Genomic DNA, 26,576 nt, shown 5'->3' with positions numbered 1-26,576 from the left:
GAATGGGTTACCAAGGCAAATGTACCAAGTGGTCATGACGCAGTAAATGGAAATGGAGACAGAATGTCCTTTCAATAAAACAAATATATGGGATTCCACCAGCATTAACCTTGCACAGTTGAATTCCATAATTGGTGCGCGCGAACACTTTCACGCACAGAGTCACTCACCAACAAGGACGCAATCGTGGTGCCATGGTCAGAGGACGCCTCCCCGGAGAGCAGAGAGGGCACGATGACTCTCTGCTCTTCATCGCTCATCGCCGCGAAGTGTTTATTGTCGGCCGAGCGTCTGCCCTAACCGGGGCACCCACCCGTCTGCGCATCGTGAGACCACGATGACTAATGTGTCATTCGCTTCTTTTTCAGACTTTTTTTTCAAAGCTGGGGATTCCTGTCTGGGTAATATTGCCCTGACACCCTCCACTCAGGCCAAAGGGAGTTCACTTTTATTAAAGCAGAGGATGCTGTGTTGTTATTTAAACGAGGGAGCCAGAACCACGAGGCTTAGACCTAAATTTGGAGTTATGGCCACATTGGAATTTTAAATTTCAGTCTTGATGTCACTTTTAAATGTTGTCCCGTTTAAAATAAAAACGTGCTCATGCTTATCATATAAACATAGTGTGGCAGGGGCCTGCCAACGCCCTGCCTGATCAACATCATCCTCTTGGTGTCGGTTAAATAATCAGCACCTGGTGGTCAATCATTTGGTGGGACACCAACAGTAGTCATCCTACCGTCAATATGGTTACCGCCTCTAAGTAACACGGTTGGCTACGTATGGTGTGAAATAAGTTCAACAACACATACGAACGTGGAATTACTACAACTCAGAAGTGACAGTGAAGATGAGTAATGTTACTAATTAAACACCAGTGAATTTAGAGGGTGGCGTGGAATAACAGCTGAGTCAAGAATACAGGAATGATAATGACATTGTATCATACGTAACTGATTAAGTGGTCGACATACCTGGCAAAACTATAGATATGAAAAGAGTGACTCGATACCGCTGCAGGCGTTTACAATATCATTGTGAGTTCACGTTACGTTTACCAAGTGGGGGCGCTATCGCTGAGCCGTACACACAGAAGACGGCATCTTCAACACATTGCGAGCACCATACGAAACCCATTCGCATGTATTTGTTTTACCACTAACGTCAATGTTCTGAGAATATTCGGTTGCCCATGATTTAACCATGCTACTTTATGTACTTTCTTAGAAACAACATAACGCACGAATAGTATAAACATATGTTATTATGAAAATGTGCTGCAGTGACAACATTTTGACCACAACTTGCTCCGAAGTAAATTATTTGGTTAGAGCTCAGCACTGACATAACCTGTTTAATCAAGTTGCAATTGATACATTCATTGGACCTGTCTAATATTGTGATTGGACACTGTAATTGGACAGCTGGTTATTGTTATGCATTTTACACAAATTTCAAACATGAAGGCCATTCCTTCAGGTGGGATTTCTGAAAAAATAATGACCATGATCGCTTGCAGCTGCGATAGTCTTGTACCCAATGCACCGCATAGACTCCGTTCTATACAACAATTCATCGCATATTTTCATGATGCAGATCATTTAGAGTTCGATGTACTGCGTCCTTCATTTAGTAAGCCATGTTAGGGTCCGTTTCAAATGATGGCTCATTAAAAACCATATGGTGGTTTTTCAAAACATAAATAGCATTATGCTAAAGAGTAGGCACATGTGCTCCCTGGTCACAGCCGTATAGGTTCCCTTCCGAAAGCAGTGGCGGGAGCAAGTATTTTCAGGGCTACACCTTTACCTGTTTTACATTCCTAAATCTGACAATAGCAGCATCTTATTAGACACAACTACATTCACGGCATATCCTGCACAGAACGGAACTTTCTACATTTGAAGTTTTCGTGACTGCAGGGATCCATACTCTTTGGTTCTTTCGGTAAAGTCACGTAGGTATAAAATATTCAATAAATTAAATCAATAAATTTCATAATTTATTTTATATTTCATACCTACGTGACTTTACCGAAAGAACCAAAGAACGGAACTTATCTCAAATAAGCTCTTTCCTGATTTAAGCGGAGCATACACCTACACAAACCTGAATGGATTCATAGGAGCGGCGGCGTTGTGGTTAGCGCATTGTGTACTGAACCCGGCCATCAGAGATCAACCCTCTCCGGCTCGTGCGGTACAATATGGCCAATGAGCCACCAAGATCTAGCAGTGGAATGATACACGGTTGGAAAGCATGACTATCACTAATAGAATGAACATCTTGAAGTTCGCATGCGAGTAGTAATTCATGAATGTGCACATGTAAAAACCGCGAGGACGGAGTTTAAGAAACATTTCCCGCCCACACGAACAGCACATGTGCATCCCATGACGTTCGCATGCTTAGCAAGCCCCACCTAACGCCTGGAAGCTCATGCGTCTGTGTGCGCGTGGGCTCAGCATTTTGCGCCTCCCGCGTGTGGGATGATGGGGAGAGGAGTGGGCGAATGGTGCCTCATGGCAATGCTGGAATAGTTGGGGAGAGGGGAGAGGAGGGGAGAGGGGGAGAACTGCAAGAGGGAGTTTTGGGTGTGGTTGGTCGGATTGGTGGAGGGGAAAATGAGTGGTGGTGTTTGGTTGCTGGTGGTAGTGGAATGGGTGGTGGGGGGGAGAGGTTTGGTGGTGAAGTGACGTGGTGGGGGGTGGGAGTCTGGCGTGGTGGCACTCGAGTGGAGGGGAGAGAGCGGGGGGGGGCGCGTGTGTTGGTGGCTACTCGCCCGTTACAATCGGTGGGGGTGGGTAGTTGGGCCGGGGAAGCAGCGCTCGGTTTAAGGGTGACGTCAGCACAAAGCGAGAGGCAACGCTCCGAAGGAGTGCCTTGGACCCCTCGCTCAGTCGTGATTGTGCTGCTGCTGCTGTAGCCACCACCGCAACCCACCGGCTTCTGATGTTCTCCAGCAAACCCAGCCGCGCTTCTAGCTACAAAGAAGCAGAATTCGCCTTCGCCGGATACAATTGATACGCGGGTTTTTTGTTTTCGTTGTTAACACGATTCACTTTTCTTTTCTTTTGTTAGTTTGTCATCGTTGTTAAGTTTCTTTTATTTTATTCAACTTTAGGAAGGGTCCACATTTGTTCCATCAATTAGGGGCGGGTATAGGGGACGTACGCTCGGCGTTGATCCGAGTTCTTGCTGCTTTTGCGCGGTCTTTAACGTCTCATCATGCGGACTGATCGTCTACAACGGCACGGGGGGAGCTGCTCGACCACAGGACCTGGTAGCCTCTTGTTGCTTCTGCTGGTGGTGGTGGCACTCTCCATCACCCAGCTGGGACCCACCTCAGCCTTCAACCTGGATGACTCGCGTCCCAACGTATTCTCTGGACCTCAGGGCAGCTATTTTGGATACTCGTTGGATTTCTACAGCCCAGAGAGCTCCAGGTACGGCATGGTTTCTGGTTGTTGCTGGGTTTTTTAATGTGCGTGTGTACGTGATTTAACAGTCTGTGCGGACAGTTTAACACAGGACGAGATATCATATCGGGGGATGCCGAGTGAAGGTTGACGGACCACGTTACACCACATCCCGTATGCTGCAATGTAAATCGGTATCATCACGTGCGCGTGCGTTGTAAGAGGACGGGGTGGGTCATTGACTGCTCGTGGACACTGCTCTCGTTCGAGTTGTTGTTGTGCACAAGCACCTGCTCGACTCGTGTGCAGCACGCGTTCTGCGTCCGTTCACGACTCGCGCATGCCTGGCGAGGCTACCGCGTTTGTTCCGCTGAAACGGTGCCAAAAAAACCCACTTTTTTAGCACCGTTTCATCTCCGCATATCAAACGCGTTTGCGTGTTTACTTGCACACAAATGTGTTCGGATAGACCCGTTCCAAACTTGCTTAAAGTTACCGGGGTATGCATTTGTATAAGTAACGTCGTATGGCCAGATGGAATGAATAGCTTTCGCACTGGCTTGCTTGCCTCGGTGAATGGCGTTTGAATGAAATTTGCCCTGGTTTTTGATCGGTATATTCACTTGCATCATCCCTGGACTTGAAAGTTTCCTTTCCCGAAAGGGGTGGCGGTGTGAGACAGGGAGCTCCTTGCTGGGTTCCCTCGTGCAGCTTCTGAATGCCTGGCTCGATCGATTTGGGTTTTTTGATTGATCTAGTGGGAGGGAGGAGGGTGTGCTCTCCCCACACCAGTTTTCTCATTTGCAATGCTACTCATTTTTGGTTTCGCTCGGAGGCGCACGCACGCGCGCTCTTTCATTGCCGGCTCTCGCCAGCAGGGGGGGGCGACAATCGTCAGATGCTTCCTTTTTAAAATCCTTTATTAAGTTCACTTGCTTTGCTTGCTTGCGTGCTTGCGTGCTTGCTTGCTTGCTTACGACCGTGCAAATCTTTCGGTCGTTTTTTAACCCACTTCCCGTGATCCAATCGAGCTGACATTTTGCACACAGACTCGTTGTGCGTGACAATTAATTTTCGTGAAACATTTTTTCCAAAATTTTACACTGTTAAGGGAACATTTTTAAAATATTTATTTACCAATTGCTTAATGGTGGCAGAAAATCATCTGACCCATAGGTGGCAGCCATCTCAAGCCAGAGGACGAGAGGACTCTAGCCGCCATGCATATAAAGGATTTATAGTGAAAAACTTTGTTTTTACGGGTTAATTTTTACACCTGATGAAGGAAGCTTGTGTTGCCTCCGAAACGTCGTGATTTATTATTTTATTTCTATGATTTTTTCTATATATTTATTTCTTATTTCTTATTTTCATCATTTATTTTTTACCTACGTGACTTTACGGAAAAAACCTAAGAGTGTGCTTCCACACAACCCAGGCAGCACTGAACGCTGCGTGAGTGACCTGCGATGTGGGCCACACACACCAGCCGTAGGGTAAAACCACATTTTTTTCCCATTGTAGACCAACCCGGCCCTATGTATTCGCGGGGAGTCCGTTATCAAAACTGCAGTTGACTGGAATAAAGTTCGGCACAAGACCGGTAACGAGAGCTCGGTACAGATAATTAATTCCTGCAAATTCCCTGAGTTGACAGGCTCGGCAAAACCCGGATAGATGTCAACCCTAATCGGAAATGACTAATAACAATTATTTTGCACGCTTATCATTTTGCTTTTATTTTTGCATAATTAATGCTTGAACCTTCATAATTGTTCATCGATACACTAATTTATATCCATTTTATTGCTCATGTCCCATGGTTTTTGTGCAGCGGCTCAAGATGCAGTTGCATTAAAAAATCGTAATTGTATAATATTGGTGGTTTATTAATGGAAGCCTCAAATTACTCCCATTGCTTCTTGTCAGCAGGGTCCTACAATATATTTTTGGGCAATTTTTTCACGAGGTATTTGCTTTGTGTAAGATAACAGCAGAGCTCCTGGAGTAATCCTGTGCGTAGGAGTGGATAACCGCACCATAATCCAACACCAATGACTCGACAAGCTATTGCTGGACTGCCTGCTACAGAAGTGTGCCTCGTACATTCTCAACTTGAGCCACCGACCTCGCATCCAAGGTGCTGTTTGTTCTCCTACGTCCTCCAATTGAAATTGAAATTGGAATCGAAATAAATTCCAATTGAAATTTATTATTTTGGTTGTCAGGCCGTCCAATAGCACACATTTATTTTCCTTCAATAACAAATGCCATTGGCCTCGGTGGGTGCTCTCTCAAAATGGCCAACGCGAACACTCAAGTGTGCCCCAAACCGGTATAAAATAGAAAATATAACAGGTGGGGCTGACACGCATGCACCCAGGGCTCGTCACAGAATTCTTGGGAAGATGGGCTCGTGCGTAGGTGTCAAACGGCGCACCGTCCCATCTGGCCTCCATACGGTTGAGGCCCCTTCCCAGTGCCTGCTCTCTCTCTCTCAGGGCGCGTTCCAGCACTGGCATGCTCGCATGTTTGATTTATTCCAAGGGAGAGCCAGCTGTGAGCTGGAACATTGGAAAAAAGTACTAAGTGTATGATTTAATTAAGCGCTTTTACCAAACTAGGTAGGCAGCTTCATGACGCACTGTGTGTGTGGTGATTTTAAAATGTATTTTTACGTATCGTATGCATGTTTGCTATATTACATTTAAATGTTTTTTTAAATATTCGTATTGATACACACACACACAGTGTCTTACAGCAAAAAAAGTGTCGGCATCTATTTCCACTACATGAAGTTACAGTTTATTTTTTCTAAACACGGTATTATCATTATCAGTAACTTGACGACTCGTAAGTCAAGAACGAGTTCGTGTCCTTGTGCTTCTACTAGGGGACTGTGGTAGCGAGCGTAGAGCGACGCTTATCTTCGCTGGTGGCCATGAGAGTCTGTGCTTGAAATTCCACATCGGACGACGACTCTTGACTTTTTGCAAGGCGGCAGTAATTGTATCGATCTGAGAGGGGGGATGATGGTCTGAATCATTCCCCCAACTAGGAATTCAACTCGCGCAACCTTAATTTATACTGCAGCAACAACAATAATAATACTGCCTATGCTATGTACATGTTTGTGGTTGGTTGACACTGTTACAGTGCTTAAGTGCTCCATTCACAGTGCGAACATTGCTCATTGAACTCCAGATCCCAAGAAACTCTCAAACCATTGTATGTAACATGAGTATGGTTTTATGGGAAATCAACCTTCGTTGTACCATGGAGAATGTGGAATTATTCGCATAATGAGACCCTTTGACTTGCATACATACGCACATAGCTGCCACATTAAAATTAACCGTGTTAATGTTGTCCACATTGTACAATTTATACAATCTTATTTTCTTACTAAGTAACACCAATCCACTTTTCTATGTGTGGGGAAAGTTGAGTAACGGTTGGCAATGGGGGAATTCCCATCTGTGCATTGAGTGCAGCCATTATTGACCAGCCAGAACCATCTACTTACTGCCCAGACAATTGGTCTGCAGACTGGAAATCACAAGACGACCAAAGCTGGCTATGAATTTTACTTCCTTTTCATAAGAACAACGTGCACTTCTATGCAACAAACGTGGGGACATACGGCTGGGAGATTATCCAACGCAATGCCTGAATTGCGGAACAGTGCCTGACAGTGTGAGTGTGGGTGACCTCATATGAGCACATTTCTTTGGAATATACACTGCCGAAGGTGATTTTGTTTTTGTATTTCAGTGGGAAGAGCTGCCGATTATGATGATGCATTCCACGCCTTGCTTATTCCACGCCTTGCTTATGTGGCAGTTTGATAAGTGGTTTTCCTGTTGTAGTGATACGCTGAAAGTACGAGTCACCAATTATGACTGTGTATCCATCTAAAGTATTTGTATCGTTGCTCGCGGTTGGGTTGCTAAGCACACTGGCTCGAGGAAGCAAAGCTGGAAAATGTTTTGGAGAAGTCATTGTGCAGCTGTATTCGTGGTGGGAGTGGATGGCTCATACGATTACTTTTTGGCCACAGCTGTAGGCCGCGAATTTGATTATTTTAAAATGCTGGCATGATGAATTCACAAGCCAATTTTTTTAAAATTCAAAACCCCAACGCAAAACAAGACATTGCATGCTTTCTCCCATCATCATTGGACGAAAGATGTATAAAACGAGTTATCAAGTCCATAACACTGTTTCTCATCAACGTTTAAATTGCCATGTAAGCATAGTTTATTTGTCGTTTGTGCATGTGCTGCATGGCAGCAAGACTGGAGTGGTAGCTTATTGTTCCATAATCCCGTTGATCCAGTTTGATCCATGGCCATCGCAGTTACTGGAAGTAAATGGTGTTTAAACCCTGCTTGGGACTAATGTATGCGAAGTTGCCTTACGATTTATACTTTAATGGAGTCCAAAATAGCCAGCCCTGGTCTCAATAGACATTTTAGCTCATTAACCGCAATTTAAGTCAACATTTAACCGCACTTGTGTCTGCTGTCTATCCATGCTTACAGCGGAATGTGTTTGTGTGTGTGTGTGCAGCAAGGGCATTGTGGTGGGAGCCCCCAAAGCGCACACAGATGCGCATCCCAACGTGACGCAGCCTGGGGCCGTCTTCATGTGCCTCTTGCGTGAGGAGAACTGCACACGCATTCCCCTGGGACCGCCCGGTAAGCCCTGCCACCCAGCCTCATCACAGTCGGCGCCGGCGGATTGTAACAGTGGTGTGGCGTGTGTGTGTTGCACTGATCATATCTTTTGTGTGGGCAGTTGTGTATATTCTGTGTCCAAGAACGTCTTGATCTAGAGCATGTGGCACTAGGATATATTTTGTATAGATGTATATTGATTCACTGCCCCGAGGTGGGGAGGTTGCAGAGGTCAAGGGTGGGGGGCTGAGTGGCATTTGATAGCCGAGGTGGCATTGGGTAGTATTGAACATTAAAGTATGTACGTATGTTGAACTTCATTTCGCACCGTATATAGCCAACCGTGCGAAAACCTCAGGTCGCAAAACTGTAGCACTACATATGTGTTTACATGGCTAATGAGAGTGAATTATGAGATTACCAAGTCATTACAAATAGTTATCACATAATTCACTGTTGGCCATATCAGGAGCTGCAGGAGGACAACAAGGGGAGACCTCTAGTAAAGTGAGCACCGTTATCTTTGTGATGGGGCTTTATTCACTGGACTCAGACGTGCGAGAGTGATGTTTTTGTGCGCAGTTGATTGCAATTCAAGTGTGATAGTTGTGTGAGTTTGCGCAAGAGCCGTAAAGGGGGAATAATGAGTGGATGCGTGCGATTTGTGTGCGTTTGCGTGTGTGAAGTGGGGGTTAATTGCATGTGTTGCACACACAATGTGTAATAACGTAATGGCCCTGAATGAAAGGACCTGAGTAGTGTGTGAAGCCATACATTTCCGAGGTAGTGAATCTAGCATATATTTATTTAGCCTTTTCCAAGATAGCACTCGCGATACAGTGTTTGCTCATGTAATAGGCTGAAAACTATAAACTTTTTATTTTACCAGGAAAGGCCCACTGAGCTGTATAGCTCCTTTTTTTAGAAGCAACCTGCCCACAAATGATAGCTCAACAGAGTAACGTATTACGTTTAAATGTATAGCAAACAAATACTTTTAAACGCATGTTTCTAAATGTGGAGGAAAAAACCGGAGGACCCGGAGAAAAATCCACGCGGCCACTTTTTAGTTGTGAGCGCAATATTGACTATTTATCAAAGTTCAGCTTTATGGTACTTGGAGAGCATAATTGAGAATTGACATGGGTTTCTCGTGATCGTCTAAAAGTATTAGATGGGGAGCAGTGGACGTTGTTTTGCACATTACGCAATGATCCTGCTGGCTTGTGTTCCATTCCTGGCCATGCAAAGCACCAAGGCTTCCTGGTATGTGAACGTGGCCTTGGACTGCCCAAGGTTGACTCCACCTAAAAGGAGGACTGCTGCAGTTTGTCGGTATCAGCAGGGGGAGATGAAGGTTGCTGCCTGTGGCCACGCCTTCACTGCATACGCAGTGCTGGGCTTAATTGGTGCGTGCTGAAAGAACTTGCTCTGATAAGTAAATCGGATAACTAAACTATTCACTATTGTTATTTTACCAGATAAGGCCCACTGAGCTATATGGCTCTTTTTCAGAAGAGACCAGGCCACAAATGATAGTTCGACAAAGTGGATTATTATCACGTGCAAATATATAGTAGCCAAATACTCTGAATGCGTGTTGATTCTAAATGTGGAGGGAAAAACCAGAGGACCCGAAGAAGAATCCACGCGACCGAGGGGAGAAAACATGCAAACTACAAATATAGTGGTGTTTGGGTCGGGATCGAACCAACGAACCTCTGTATACCAGGCGAGGTAGTTAACATATTTCTACTGTTAGCCGACTCTCTGTGTTGTATTGCCTTATATTTCTACGTTTACTAGGTTTGTTTTCTCTTTCATTCTTACCTGATGACGGTTGCTTGTGTTGCAAACGAAACGTCGTATTCTATTATTTAATCTATTTTCTTTCTACGTGACTTTACCGAAAGAACCAAAGAATATTTCTACCATGGCGCCCCTATACCAGGGGTGGTTCTTTGTCCTGTAAGAACTATACAGTGATTAGATATTTAAGTGTAGTGATGAATAAACAATGGCGAGACTCATAAATGGAAGGTGCTGTGTTGGCAGTGATACATGAAGAATATGGTGTGGTTTTTTTAATGGATATGTGACTCAATCAATCAATTTCTTCATTGAAGCTTCCACTGAGACACGTTTGGCGAGTGTTTTCGATTTAGTTTCTGAGTTGTGGGTTTTCTGAATGTGGTGATTTCAAAAGGGGACCATTACAATGTCTTGTGGCTTTGACTCACAAATCCATAGATTTGGGTGTCTAAACATTGCTTAAGGAAGATCATAGGCATCATCTATGGTGCTCTGTAGGCCTGTTATTAAACCATGCAGTGGTCATGCCCTCTCCTTGGGTGTTTGCCTCCCTCACTGCGGGCTACAGGGTGGTGTCAAAAGTGACCCATTATACATCCAATAATTTGTTAATCAATGAATGCTATTGCATTCCTTCCGCTTGGACACCTGTTTGAGAGCTTTTCACTGCTCCCTATATATCACCACTTAGCAAAGATGTCGGGATGGCTCGTAGAAAACTTGCTATCATTAATCTGATTTGTATAACTGGTTAATCTGGCTTGAAACTAAATATTATTTGGCAATTGGCTTTGAAAGCTGATTTCTTTTAGTCCTGACCACTAGAGAATATAATAACGTTGTGTAATTGAGACCATACAAAAAAGGCTTGGAATTCATCCCAATGATGTTACGTGCGGCTCTGTATGCAGAGATGGGCATTGTCAATGCCACGATGCTCTGCCTCGTGTGAACGTTTCTAATAACACAAGTACCATATTGGAAGAAGTTCAGTGGTCCTTGCCACATGAATGTCGAATTTTTCAACTGCAGTTGTCAGGGCTACTAAAGGAAGGGTAGGCATTGCGCAGCCGGAATCTCGGAATAAGGTGGCATTGGAAATTTTACTTTTGAATATGTCCAAGGCATGTGCCGACGTTGTCATACGTGTAACAAAATATATCTTTACAACATTTCCCCTTTGTTTTACTCCTACGATGCTACTGGATAATAAGAAGTAGGCAGGCAGAGGGAAAGCACAGTCGGCAAATTACAGGAAGTCGTAAGTAATACTGAAGTGGTGGAGCAGTGATTTTAATTGGTTTGCTCACTCCACTTTGGACCTAGCAGACATCAATTATTCTAATTCCAGACAGAAAAGGTGTGCTATGACTTTAGCTGTGGAGTGTCAAATTAAACGATTATTTAATGCCTTTGTCAATCCACTGCTGGATTAAGTCTTGGCAGTGCTGGTTTGTGCGCTGGTTTGACAGCCCAGGAACGGTTCTGAACTCGCTCATCACTGATGTTTGTTGTGACCAGGACTCGAACTTGGGTCGTCACACTTAATGACCCGCATCAGAAAGTGCTTTCCCTCGATTTGAGCTCCTGTTAAGAATCAGATTTTGCTGGATGTAATCTCCAGCAAAACGTCCGCACCCGTGTAAATATGGTGAAGCATTAATACATTTGGCACGTCTGATTCACGTGACACTTTTATTAATTGGCTGTGTCTGTGGAGGTGGGTTTACGACACACTTTGACAAGATTTAAACCAAAAAAAATGGGTGCCGCGGTGGTAAGATGTGAATTACCTCGCCTGGTATGCAGGAGTCGTGGGTTCGATCCTAACCCTGACGGCTGTATATTTATAGTTTGCACGTTCTCCCCGTAGTTACGTGGATTTTTCTCCTGGTTCCTCCGGTTTTTCCCTCCACATTTAGAAACATGCTTTTAGAGTATTTGGCTAGTCTAAATTTCCACTTGATAAGCCACTTCGTTGAGATATGATTTATGGGCACGTCACTTCTGAACAACAATCCATCTGCACATGAGCTGCTTCCATCACTCAATCTCCATGGCGAACGTTCTCTTGGCCGTGTTCTCTCTGTTGGCTGCCACTCCACTGTTCGTCTTTAACACCTTTTACAGATAGCGAATTAACGTTGCTCTTTCTTAGTTATTCCTCAAGTACTGTATGCTTAATGAGAAGGTAAGTGAAAACAAATCTTAGTGAAATCTAATTAAAGGTCACTGCAGTCCTTGGTTTTTATTATGTGAAATATAGTAATGTATGTGAGATGCATTCTCCAAACTAGGAATACAGGGGGTTAATAAAGGTATATATTATAAGTGTAATATCATGAATCGGCAGTTTGTGCTCTGTCGACAACACTGATAATATACCCACACATCCTACTTGGAAAATTTTATTGTTTTAATTGTATTCTTCAATATGTCCCGCCATGGCATTAGCGACGCACCATATCAATTTGAGAGTTCCAGCTGTTTACCAGCACCTGAGGCGTGATTGTTTAATTACTTCTCTTTGTGTTTTGTTGAAAATCACACCAGCTTTTTGTGCTTTTTCGCATGTACTTCACTTTGCGCGTCTCTCCAGCAGCATACCACACCGTTAAACATGTCCAATTATAATGCATTATTCACGGATGATACCTTGATGGGCATCCTGCATATGTGAACCCATCGGTCCAAGTGTTTTGTTATTATATTTAAATCAATTGTTGTAATTAAAGGGCAACTTTTGAAAGGTGGTCACACAATATTATTCTCAGGTGCATAACCGTGTGGAAAGAATGGGAGTATGTAGGTGGGAGGAGAAGGTGGGGGGGGAAGGTAAACATTTATTTGGCCAAAAAAATAATAAAGACTTGATATCTATTTGAAGTGCTGTGGCTCGGAGACTTGGTCACGCATTAGGGGATGGGGTGGCTCCGAGTAAAGTCTGACAGGGGTCACGGGTAGGGAAGACTGATTGCTATCGGGAAGCAGTCTGAGTAGCACTCAAAAAAAAGAGTTAATTCTCAGTCATCCCCCTCTTGCCTCCGTGGGAAAACTTAAGAACACGGGGCTGTGCGGTGATCTTGTCATTGCTATGGAAAGCTGAATGGGTAACCTGGCAGCCTGCTCGGCTGTAGAAATAATAATTATTATAACAGCACTAAATCACATTAAGTGGAATTACTTTTAGATATTATTCTCCAAAGAACTGTACCATATACATACGCTGCAATATGTCATGCTTAGTTGAATTGCTAATCATGCAAATGAACTAGGTGATGCATGAAAAACTATGACATTACCTATTCCTAGAACAGTGTTCAGGATGAATGTTCTCTTCTACAAAACCATATTTAAGGCTTCACTTAAAACGAGATGTGGACATGACTAAAGTCTTACTCAAAAACCCTTGCGCAAAGTTGGTGCAACCTAGCAAATGCCCTGTCGCTATCGGCTATCAAGTGGGAGGTGGGCTGAGTTTCTGGAGAGGCAGAATTCCACTTATCAAGTGCCTAAATGGCCAAGACAGTATGAAAGGTCACTTAGATGTGTGTCTGTGGCACATGTTGTCAGACACCACTGCCATTCCAGAACCACTTATCTCTCCATATTCATTCAAACAGTTCTGTAATTTGAATCCATGCATCACAATTGAAAGGTTTTATATCGGGAAATAATTTATTTTTTGTTGATAGAATGAGTGCCACTTCATGGGAAGCCTTACAAGTGTTCAATGGAGAGAGACATGGGAATGTGGAATTTCGCCAGTGTTGCCAACAGAAATGAGTGGTGTCCTATTGTTGATTGAGTAGTGGGAGGAGGCACTTTGGCTGTCTGTCTTTTTTCCATGGCTCATTTGGGAATGACCAGTTTCAGCATTTTATTGCTGTCGAGGCTTGAGGGATGTTGATTTGTTTATCTAAGTGGAGCATGCATCTGATAACAAAACATCTCGGTGCACTTTGGGTTCTTTGATTATAGGCAGTTCCTGATTCTTAAGCCACTTGTGTAAATATGGATGTCCCCTGCCCCCAACTGCTTGCTATCTATGGTACTGTATCGGCTTCCATGGCAGAAATAACATGGAAAATGCAGCTTTTTGATGTTAATAGCAAGCTTGATCTATGGCATGCCATTACACTGGTTTATGCCAGCATTGAAAGGGGAGCTTGAGTATTATTTACCACCACTGCCCTTCCTGTGCCATGTGAAAAGAGTTAAACAAAAAATACGTAAAACGTAATCTGAAATCCTTAAGTTGTTTAAGGCTAATGCTTAAATGTGGCGTTGTTTTGTTTTGTTTTCTTTTTTTTCGTGTAAATGGCAGCGTGGTGTAGTTCAGTAAAAAGGTCAAATGAGCTTTTTTATGGGCCCAGAACCTATGGAAATTCTACATTTGCATGGTGGAGGCAAATATTTATCTAGACTAACTACAAGCAACCTCCCAGAGTGGTACTCATTTAAGTGGCCCTGGCCAATTTTTTTTCCCAGCTTATTGTGAATTTCAAAAGTGTCATACTTTTTTTATTTCTTTATAATATCACAACCTTACTAGGTTGCATTTAACAGAGGAGTAAATATCCATCATGTTTTGATGGTTGATCCTTCAAAGATGTGTGATTTGATTGAGAATCCTCCTCCTCTCTGACATCTGACATGTCATATATATGAGCATTTGGCTTACATATACACACGCTTGCAAATGTGTGCGTGTGTGCACAGATGAGCGGTACACGCAGATTCGCTTGGGAAGCCCTCCGGAGCGAATGGAGTTCAAGTCGCACCAGTGGTTTGGAGCCACCGTCAGGACACATGGTGAAACTCTGTTGGTGAGTGGAGTCCTACTTGTTCACCGCAGATGAGCAACCTGTTTACACACCTATGTTCTCGGTCATTTCCCAAGTAAACACATTCCTGCGGAGGGAGCTGGTAGGAACGTTGGGTTGCTCGGTCAATGGCCAGGGTCAACGGCTGCGTGGTGTATTCCGCAAATATGCCCGACTGTGAGGGCGGGCACAAGCCGGCGTGAGTAGGTTAAACGTTGAGTTTTATAAGGGCACCACGGGGTGACCAGCCCCTCGCCACCCAGCCCCACCCCTCCCCACCCAGCCCCTCCCCACCCCCCAGCCCCTCCCCACCCTCCCCTCCCCACCCCACCCAGCCCCTCCCTCCCCACCCAGCCCCTCCCTGCACGACGAACGGACGGACACAATAATCCCCTGTGGGCTGGTGTAACCAGAGGTTTCTACCAGTAGTAATGCAATACATGCGATTGCAAAAATAACCAGCCAGTCGCACCATGGCAGAGCACACAACCTGCAATAAAAAGTTTCCGTTTGGGTTCGAACGCAATGGGCTTTACTGTGGGAAGTCAACTGTTTTGTCATATTAATATACTGGTTCCTCACCATAGCAATGTGGAATTTCCGCTCCTGACTCGGGGCCAACCATGGTGATGAGCAATGCCCCATGCTTAATTGATTAAGGAGCGCTGCTAGCGTTGGTACCGCTGTCATGTGCTGCTGGCTGCGTTGTGCCGTGCAGGCTTGTGCGCCCCTGTACAGCTGGCGCACATTCAAGAGCGAGGAGGCCGAGCAGGAGCCTGTGGGGACCTGCTTCCTCTCAAGGGGAAACTTCTCCAGCCAAGCAGAGTACTCTCCCTGCCGCACAGGTGATGCACTTGGAAACGATATTCCCATTGACCCATAGGGAAATACGGAAAACATGCACGGCCGTTCAGAACCAGTCAGATTGTCGATAGAAAGCATTAGCTCACAATGGGATGACTGCAAGATCAGATCCCAGTTTTGGAGTTTACTTGGCCAGTAATCATCCCTCCCAGGGTTCATAAAAGTAGCTTCACTTTGTGGAAAATAAGTACTGATCATTTTTTAGTGAGAATGGTCCCTCGCCATGAGAATAAGGAATTTCCACCACTGACTTGGGTAAACTAAAGGAGATGAGTGCCACTCCACCCATTGCGCTCATGAGCATTGAGATACTTAGAATGTTTAAACCTTATGCTGGCTCTGTGAAGTGGATAATGTTTGTCCATGTTGCAGCAATGATTTGGCACTTCAAATTATATAGTAATAGTTCTTATTTAATCAAAAAAAGCATCAATTTAGTTTCCAGACTTTCAGTAGTGTCCTGCATGGAAATGTGAAGTCCTGCTTTGTTTTGTATGTGAGTAAGAATTGGGAGTACCGACAGATAACCCATGCAATCGAGGGGCTAACACTCAATGGCACTCCAGGATCAACATTTCCATAGGAAGTTAAACCGGATGCATTCATCTGCTGCAAAGTACATTTTAAGGCCACGTGATATCCTTCAAGAGTAGGCCACAAAGTCCATAACCCAAAACCCAAATTTTAACTAAACCCACCTAGAAATTACAGCTTACTGTATGTACATTGAACTTCGTATGCACCCTACGTAGCCAACCCTGTTAATCGGAGGTGCGAATGTCAATTGTACCATGTCGATTTTGTCATTTGTATTTTTTCATAGTTGTTCATACTTGACAAAAAAGGCACTTCGGTCTTGCTTTTGACTTTGCTAAATTGGCAGTAAACTCTGGGGTGGTTCCTTGCGCGCATCTCATTTCCTGACCCCCGCAACAATCGGTGCTTGATTGTGAATGTGTCTGGCAAGTGTCAAATTAGTCGGCCGACCTAATGCTGAACCCATTGAAAAGCAAAATGGTTTTTTAAATAGCCAACAGCAATGACTGACCCACTGAAACATCAATCTTGTGGTGTCACCGCATTCTGTCATATGTCAGCATTAGGTGGCCATCCATTGAGTAGGTACGCAAAAATCTGTCAACTTGACCCCTCCCTGTACGCATGCGCGCATTTTACTCCCCCCCACCCTGCGTACTTACGCTTAACCCCCCCAACCCGAATCCTATAGAACGGCCACGCAGAAACGATCAGGAAATAAATATATTAACGTGTTTAAGCAAACAGTCCACCGCCGGACTATCTAACTCATTTGAAGGCCAATGTAGACAATTTCTTATCGAGGCTTAACCCCCCCCCCACCCCGTTTCCTATGCGTACGTACATTGTCAGTAGATCCCCCCATACGCAAGTGTACGCATTTGGGTTAACCCCCTCCATGCGTACTTACTAAATGGATGGCCCCTTAGCCATTAAAACACGTTTTTTACTCCTAATTTACAGGAAAGCTCCTGATCAAGGAAAACATTAGAGACAGACACAACACTTGTTTACATGCCAGTGGCAATGACAAAGTGCAACTGTATCTCTGCCAAGATGAATATTGCCCTCCTTGTTACTCTGTACAAATATAGGAAGAGAGAGCATGTGTGGGGCTTTGTTGTGATGGTGCTACAGAGTGCAGTTATACAAAAGTGAGAGAAATGTATAAATATAATGTAGGCTTTATTGAAAAAACAGTAGTTCCTCACAGCATACGCACAATGTGTAGCTGTTTTTTATGCTATAGAAGCAGCTTTTGTTGGCTGTGAATTGTAATTCTGAAAACGGAGTGCATGTGGCAGAGAAACGTTTATTTATTTATTTTGAAATTCTTGGAAAATAAAAACCGTTCTTTGTTTTAACTCTTCACCCGTGCTGGTGGCCTGAGGGTTCAGTGTGGGGGCTTCGTTTGGCCGAAAGCGGCAACATTTGTGAAAGTGGTTGTAGGAGGTTAAACACACCTCCCTTAAGGGAGCTTTTGAACCAGAACTCTTTATATAAGGTACATACTGTGCTATATTGCTTTGAATTTCTAGTGACCAATAATGTTTGTTGAATCTTAACCATGTTTTGTTTTGGTCATTTATACCTTTTTTATCACCTATTAATGGAATTCATTTTAAGGTGAAATGAGTGCTGCTTTGTGCAACCTCAACATTTGTTGTCCTTTGCAAGGAAACTTGCTCCTGCCAGAGAAAAGTGTAATTTCAAACAATGGGGATGAGCAATTGCACCACGCTTATTTAAGCATAGATACACTCTACTAACATTGATGACCCTGTTGATGAAAATAATCTGGTCTGTCAGTAAGGTAGCTACAAACATCCCACATTGCCTTGATGATGAGAGAGAGATATTAGATAATAAAAAATTGTTAAGTGGCGAAAATGTTAGGGGTGTTTTTTACCTGTAAAACCCATTCTGATGATGAGCTGATTGAATAAAATAAAGTAACCTGGCATTTCGATTTAAAGCTTTCGTGACTGCAGGGATTCATCTTCTTGGTTCTTTCGGTAAAGTCACGTAGAAGACTTTACCGAAAAAACCAAGAAGATAACCTGGCATTCCCAGGGAAAAACCACACGTGAAGGAAAATTACACTGATAATAAATCGCAAATCTTTGTGCTGCACTTCAGTAGCTGTATTGGCGGTGGTCAGACACGCATTATGCTGTCTTTGTGTGCTCCACACACACCCTGCCTGCTTTACAGGCCACCGCACCTGGCCCATACAATTATTATTTGGGAATCGCTCGTGCTTTTACGAGGCATGGGTGCCACCTCAACTCTCAAACTCGTCTGGCCAGCAGCACGCGTGCTTGAGGTTAATAATGAATTATCAGAGATGGGGGGCCTACACAAGTGTCTTGCGTGCAGCTGACATTTAAAGGTCCTTGTAATAGATGGGAACGATTCGTGGGAAAATGTGTGTGAGATTTAACAATAATAAGTCGTGTCCGCTTGGCTTTCTTTAGCAAAAGAAACGTCACAATTCCTCATGAATATGCTTCATCTTGTGGTCCTCTGCGTGGCAAATGGAATTGCAACGCAGATTCTGCTCACCATCATTCAACAACATGGGTTTCGTAAGATATGTGCTTAAAGTTCCTAGTTGTTTCAATATAAACAGACACATGTCTATGCATAAGATTGCATGCGCAATTTTCCTTTTGTGTATTGGTAACTCCAGCTTAAGGGGAGATAAAAGTGGGCTATGAACACAATCGGAACTAAAACGGTGTCTTTCCATCCCTGCAGCCGTTGCTTTGTGTAACAAACATTCAACTATATGAATTCAGCCACTTGACTCTTAACAAAAAGATTGTAATGAAAGTGGCTGCAGTTGCAAAACAGTTGCCTCTGAGTATCGCAAACAACAGAGAAGTCGGGAGATGTGCACAGGGCATCCTGTGACTTTTATATTCTGTGAATCTTGACTTAAAGCTTTCGTGACTGCAGGAATTCGTATTCTTTGGGTCTTTCGGTAAAGTCACGTAGATAGGTTCAAAGAAAATAACAATCGATCACAAGGCAAGCTGTCGTCATCCTCCTGATGACGACAGCTTGCGTTGCGATCGAAACGTCGTACTTTTTGGTTATACTTGTTATTTTCTTTGAACCTATCTACGTGACTTTACCGAAAGACCCAAAGAATATTCTGTGAATGTTAAGCCATGGATGTTTATGATTGCATGCCGTTTTCTGTACGTGTGCGTGTGTGTTTCACACATGTAACCTTTTTTCTAATGTGTGTGTGTGTGCAGGCAGAAGTGACCAAAATGGACAAGGAGTGTGCCAAGCCGGTTTTAGCGCTGACTTTACCAAGGTAATGCCCCCCCCTCATCCCCCATGATTATGCAGTCAGCATCCCACAATGTGGACCCTACACCATGCCCCCCGAGTCCCGATCTGATACATTCGTATTGTTTCCTCGATGGGCAACATTTAACTTTTGGCTTAGAAATAAGAATGTAAAATAGGAAATGTGCGCACGGTCTTGTGGTCCGATAACATTCATTGTATTTGGTGGCAATCTGCAGAATAAATAACAACCCCGCCTGCTACGAATATGCTGTTGGCAATTTCCGGATGACAACACGTCATAGTTTTTGAGGGCAGCTCCTAATCTGCCTGCTTGGTAATATCATGCTGCCATTTACTCAGAGCAAGCCGCTGCCAAACCACATTGCCAGCAATACATGTATTATACGTGGCAACGGTTCGTCATAGAGTTGAACAAATGACTCCGTGTGCATAGACGTTTGTTATCCAACTCGTGTTAAAAGGGAATTGCAAGAAAATACTCGCCAGCTTTGTCATTTGCGTGGCGGCATACTCGGGAATTCAACAGGGGACTGGGTGTGGGCCAGAAAAGTGGAGGTCATATAATGCACTGGAGAATTTGGGATCCTGCCCCTGCACACACTGTTAATGATGAGGACATAATTGTTAATGTATACTAGGTTAGCTGTAAAAATGGTTTAAGTAAAAAAAACTTAAACACAGCTCTATTTTAATGTGGAAAATAGAAACTTAACTTCAGTCAACAAGCCTTCCAAATGCATTGAGCAATGAGTGGTCTGGAGCACTGCAGACTCGGCTCAAATTACAAGGCCCCAGGAAAATGCAATAAACAGAGACTTTTATAACGTAGGATTTCGTAGCCAATTGAATGATCCATAATTGCTTTTGGGTTGGGCCTCATGGTTGTATTATGCCAAAAATGTGTGTCGTTAACTCTCCACCACCTAACAAGATTGTCATCTTTACAAATATATTATTTACACGTGCTAATATATCGATCAAATTCTGACCGATAAAACTCCTCACCGGTGGCTTAAGACTTAACATCAACAAGCTTTGCTTGTGTAAATACAATCATTATTAACGTGACAATCTTCTTGGGTGCTTGATGGCTACAGAGCACTCAATGGGTTCACCCCACAATGTTTACAAGAACTGATCCATCTTTATACACTGAGGTCCATGAGATCTACGGGATTGCCTTCGAAGTGTACTCTAAGGTCAAGGTTCATTTCCTGGGGTGATCTGGGCTTTTGCCATTGCAGCTCCCAAGATTTAGGCGCTTTGCCTCTGCTAATAATATAATCAGAATCGTTAGATATGTTTAATTATGGCTTGAAAACATATATTTAATTCTGTCTTGAAAACTCACCTCTTTAACTGGCATTTACCCCCCAGTTCTGGCCATTTACCCAGGTTACGGAAATTATTTATTTCCATAAACGGTGCATTGGGATGTACGGATGAAATTCACCTTACAAATGTTAATCATTATTCATATATTAATGGCGAGAATCTTGATAAAACCACAATGTTGACCTAACTGAAAAGCAAAATCCTGATCGACGTAGAGGATATTGCTGCATCGACATATATAATGTTGTTTCCACAATGATTCTTAAAATGTAAAATTTAAAAAATGTATGCTTCTTGCCCGATGAATATTGTTTAATCTTCAAACTAATATTCCTTTCAGAAGAAAAAAAATTCATGTACATTATTTACAAACCTCGTTTAAGCAGCTTTTTTCCTGCAGTAACGTGTTTACGTTTTGTAATGGCTGATTGAACAGTGTTCCAAATTGCATGGCCTCTAGAATTGTTGTTCAACACAGAATGTGCGTTTTTCCTCTATTATCTGTTGAATAAACACGTTTAGTTAATTGTCCTATAGACGTAAATTGGCTATTTTTAAGATTAAAAGTAATTATTTATTTTGTCTTCCAGGCTGGATGGGTGGTGCTCGGAGGCCCAGGGAGCTTCTTTGCTCAAGGTAAGAATTGTCAAATTTTTCTGCTAAATATTGTATATATACAAAGCTGCGATTTCAAGATCTAATTATTTTATTCATGACATGAAAATGTATTGCGTAAATTATCTCCATATGTTATGGAAATGTTATTTGTTAAATCTTACGGTTGCTCACATCCATAGAGCTCGTAACTGCCAACTTGAATCTCCAAATCTGAAATTTGCATGACATTTAGCGTTGAGTAAAAAAAAACCTTACAGTATTTGATTTGTATTTTCACACGTGAAATGCATTTGCTGAAAATTCTGGCAATTCATCCGCGTGAGGTTTCCTTGCTTGTCTGGGGCTGGGATGGGAGCGGGAGGGGCTGTTGAAATCGCTGTGGGTGGCAGTGCATGGTCCCTCTTGAGCACGAATAAAAGTTTGCAAAATTAAGACGCCGGTACCACTGTACTGACACATGAATACAATAAGACATTGTCAATGGGAGTATTACTCATTTAAGAGAGTTGAACGTTTGCTGCAAAAAACTTGATTTTGCAAATCTGTCTTGCTAGATCCAATTGTCTCGTGTACAATGGTGTGCGGATGTCATTATTTTAGCATCTCAGATTCACAAACCATCACGCGAAATCCGGTCATCCTTGCATCGGCTTTTGTTTAGCTATTGAATAAAGATGGTCACTGCATCACGTGCTTTTAAGATGCACTTCTGTGGCCATCTGGAACTCTTCTTTCTCGGTATTAGGAAGCCACTGGAGCTATGCACTTGTAAATCGAGATTGAAAACGAATATCTTTAGAACTGCTTTTTGTGTTTAGTTGTCCTAACCGCACACCTCCGATTAGCGCAAGTTGGCTACGTATGGTGCGAAAGAAGTTCAACATACGTACAATGAGGCTCATTGCACACATTGCTGGCCTCACACCTGTTATGTATCTACAGAATTCTGGGAAAGTTGCCAGTGTTGACCATGCGTGGATGTCCTTACTTGAATCGCTGCATTGCTTAGTGATTCCCACAGAGAATAGGCAGATGTACGCATTATCCCCATTCTTTCCACATCACATATGGCCACCATTCACTCGTTGACAAGAGGCTTCGTTTCATGCATTATTCCTATTGCTTGGTGTAACACGTCTCATTGTATCTTATGTGCATCCATAGACAACAGAGGTAAATGTGCGGTGTGCTTCTTCATTTTTTCAGCGAGATTGTGGATGAATAACTTTTAAATACAATTTTCTGTTAAATAAAACCTGTTAAATATAATGCTGTAATTTGAGGGCTGGGTGAGTCTGACGGAGTATGAACACATACTCTTGGACTTATTAATTTGATATAAATGGCCTAAGTGTAAATTATGTAATTCAGAGGTTGCATTCCATTCCTCCGGCTGAAGTGGTGATGCAGTGATTGACACAATGAATCTCTAGTGATCTGCATTCGATTCCTGGCCACAGCTGCAATCAGTGGTGACTGATGCCTCAGCCGTCCCTGTACTGACCAATGTGGCAAAGTATGGTTACAAATCCCCATAACTGACACAGCATATGGAGGCATTCATCCGATAGTGGATTGACAAATGGATGTAAATTAGTATTGTTATTCCATTACATCACCAACACATTGCGTCGATAACCTCTCGTATTTTAATATTGTAAATAAATGTGAAATACTTCAATGTAAAAATGCATGTTATCCATAACAGAATTTACATTGTCAATCCACTGCTGGACGAGGTCCTCTTAGTCTATGGGGGTTGTTTGACTACTTCACGACATGTGCGGGTTGATAAAGGTGTGGATATAGACATGGAAGCATAGAAGTACAGTAAACGATTTCTATGGGGTGCCATATGCCTCAACTACCTCACCTGGTATTATACAGGTCGTTGGTTCAATCCCGACCCTGATACCTATATGTTTGGAGTTTGCATGTTCTCTCTCCTCGTAGCCGCGTGGATTTTTCTTAAGGTCCTCCGGTTTTTCCCGCCACATTTTAGAATCGACATGCGTTTAGAGTTTTTGGCTACTAAACTTTTCCACATTGTAAGCCACTTCATTGAGATAGCGTTTGTGGCCAGTTCACTTCTGAAAAAGAGCTATATAGCTCGGTGGGACCGACCTGGTAAAATAGAAAATAGTTTAGTTACAAAAAATGTTTTTAGTTCATGTCGTTTTCTGCATTGCACACTGCTGCCCACTTTTGTGGATAAAATATTTTAACAAAAAATAGCAAGATACACTTCCAAGAAATGGTTTTCAGATGTTTTGCCCTCATTTGTTATGGTAGTTTTTGTGATAAGTTGGGAGCAATACGCACTACGTACCATGATGGAGCAAGCTTCCTTGTGGTTTTTCACGTGTTCGTTCTGGTTAGCGTGTCCTCGCTGATAATGCTCAGCATGAACAGAAAAAACCCCTGGAGAATAACGGCTGCTTGTGTCGGTGAGACTGTTTGTGTTGATGGAGGGGAACTCCCTTTTTTAGTCTGGTAATTGCCTTGAAAAAATCAGTTGGCTGCTTAAAACAGTCCAGCCCTTGATAATGGAGGCCGATACTGATAAGGCATGTATTGTTTACAAGCCCCTGTGCCAAGCTCTCAAACGAAATGTGGAGCTTGGTTTAAATGTTTTATCAGGTGTCGATTATTTCTTTTTTGCATTTGCTACTGCGTACGATAATGTTGGAGTTCTGTTTTGACACCTTGCGGTGTAGCAGCCGTTTGCTGCTGCAGGTTTGCTTTAGGACTCCCATTAAATCGACAGGCAGACATTACGCCTGCCTTTGTGTACTCTGAGACTGAGTGATCCAAAACACAGTGTAAGTATACATTTGGTGTACTTTATTTCTGTAAGGGTTGGTTGTGAACATATTTTGCTAGTGTAAAGTTTTAGTGACCTGGCTGGATGGAGTTGTGGAGGAGTGTTTTTGACATATTAGCAGAAGGTTGAGAGTTCAAATACCATTTGGGGGTTGACTTGGCCCATCATCCCTACAGTATCAAAAAATTAAGTACCTATATATAGTAGAAGTTAACATTATTTTGGCTTTGAAAACACTTGAAATCCAAATCTGTAACTTACAAGAAAATCGATCATGACAGAAATGTGTTCCTGCAATAGGAAAGGGAAATTTACACCTTTTACTCATTACAACAATCGCATATTAGCATTACCCAACACTTCTTTAAGAACATGTTCTTTGACTTAAAAGATGTAGTGAAATAAAAACATATCCATGGATGACATTCTTCCCATTAACCTTTGACATTTCCTGGAACTTGGTAACGGCAATTCTGTGGAAAGCAACAATCCGTTAAAGATGTCTTGCAAGATATGTTTTTAATATATTATAATCTTTACCTCTTATCCCTATAACTGGGTTCCTGTAGGGAATATATGGCTGCTTCAAATCGATAAGAGGGCAAGAGGGGGAGGATATGTTGGGTGGTAGTTGGTCATTCACCACCCAGTCCACTTGAGTTAATGGCTCCCTTCCTATGCTAGCAGGTAATTTTTGCAAGGAATAAAAAAAAAACTCTTTGCCATAATGTGCACATTAAAGTCCCTGTGACACCTTTCACGAAATTAGGTCCTCGTACACCAATTTCACATCTCGAATGACAATTTGGCAACTAAAGTACTAAAGCAATATATGATCCATTCTGGTGAGGAAGCTTGCCTGGCCAGAAAAAAGATATCTTAATGTGTAAATTTGAACGTCCTCTGTCAGATATTTTGTCTTCATATTTTGTTATATCAACTACTGATTTTGAAAGTACTTTTTAACCGTGGGTGGATCTGCACCGCATGGCAGTCTGATGTTGTCACGATTCTAGTTGATGCAGGAGCAATGGAAAGTCACTTTGTGAAACATTCAAATGACAGATAATTACACACCCAGTACAATGCATGTATCACAAACATAGAATTCCTCCTTACAGTTACATGCTAATTTCTCACATTAACATAGCCTCTTCCGTGCCTTCGTCGAGGAGGTCACTCTCCTATCTTACAGTTACATGCTAATTTCTCACGTTAACATCACTAGCCCCGGCCACTTCTCTATAACCCTTGGGCTACACCCATTTCAAACCTTTTAAAACAGTCTGCCTCAGCAGCAGACCATGCTTTCCCACCTGATGACGGACGCTTGTGTTGCGCTATTTTATACCTACGTAACTTTACCGAAAGAACCAAAGAGTATCGATTGCTGCAGTCACGAAAGCTTCAAATCAAGGTTAGAATTCTAAATTGTTCGTTACATTTAATATAATTGAAATACATACAGCAGTCAAACTCTCGAAGATCTCAAGCAGTGGGAAAGCTGAGTGGTAGACTGTGCAACTCTACTGGTGCCCACGGAATGAAGTGATTCAGGCAATGGCCTACGAAGAGGGGGGGGATAGGATTGGGTGCAGGGGGGTGGAGCGGAGATGGGGGCCTTGCTTTATTCCTAAGAGTTGCGGTAGAAATGGTCAGAAACATGTCGAGTCAATCCCTTGTTATAGACCTCACCAGTGAGTGATATATTTCCTTTGTGTTTACTAAATAAATGGGGGTGTTTGTAACTCAACATTGCAATTGGTGATGCAGATGGTCAGCTCGATCCTCCTGGTGTCTGTTTTCTGACTTGACGTACATTTCTAATGGTCGGTTTACTGTACCTGAGTATATAAATTAGCTGATGGAGCTGTGTCATGGCATTGTAAGTGCCTACTGAAACCGATGTAAAAGCACATCCATTACATCCAAACTTTTGCACGACTGTCGCACTGGGTTCTTCTGCAGTGTAACATGCATGAAATTTGTCGAAAGGGGATAATGTGCATTATTTAGCAGATCTTTAAACGTGGTGACAATTTGTGGAGAACGTCACAAATGAATCGAGCTGAAACAGGAAACTTTGCACTTTAGGAAACACTCGAGCACGGTCGACATATTTGTTAATGCAGCACAGACACGTGTCTGCATTTGGACACGGACTTGGCGGCGTGACAATGAGCAGGATTGTGAACTAAACTGCACATTGTCGGGGACTAGTGTGCTACAAGTGACACATTACCGTGATCTTGTGGTAAAGGCAAGCTGTAGTAATTCTATTTGAAGTCAAATTTGTTTTGTACCGTATTGACAATAATTCGTATCTTGTGTATTG

General features: G+C 42.9%; 1 protein-coding gene across 1 annotated transcript in view; it reads left to right on the top strand.

The window, feature by feature from the left end:
* Positions 1–2,872: 2,872 nt before the first annotated feature.
* Positions 2,873–26,576, top strand: part of LOC144934269 (integrin alpha-8-like) — a 123,809-nt gene continuing 100,105 nt past the window's right edge. The window contains exons 1-6 of the mRNA XM_078859953.1: positions 2,873–3,446; positions 7,992–8,119; positions 14,633–14,739; positions 15,455–15,581; positions 19,404–19,465; positions 21,390–21,435. Coding sequence (XP_078716079.1) covers positions 3,229–3,446; positions 7,992–8,119; positions 14,633–14,739; positions 15,455–15,581; positions 19,404–19,465; positions 21,390–21,435 — 688 coding nt within the window. The 5' untranslated portion in view covers positions 2,873–3,228. The remainder of the gene's footprint in view (positions 3,447–7,991; positions 8,120–14,632; positions 14,740–15,454; positions 15,582–19,403; positions 19,466–21,389; positions 21,436–26,576) is intronic.

This window comes from Lampetra fluviatilis, chromosome 1 (genome assembly GCF_964198595.1).
Source record: "Lampetra fluviatilis chromosome 1, kcLamFluv1.1, whole genome shotgun sequence".
NCBI classification, from domain to species: domain Eukaryota; kingdom Metazoa; phylum Chordata; class Hyperoartia; order Petromyzontiformes; family Petromyzontidae; genus Lampetra; species Lampetra fluviatilis.
The sequence above is the reverse complement of the archived record's forward strand: the minus strand, read 5'-3'. Positions and strand labels throughout refer to the sequence as shown.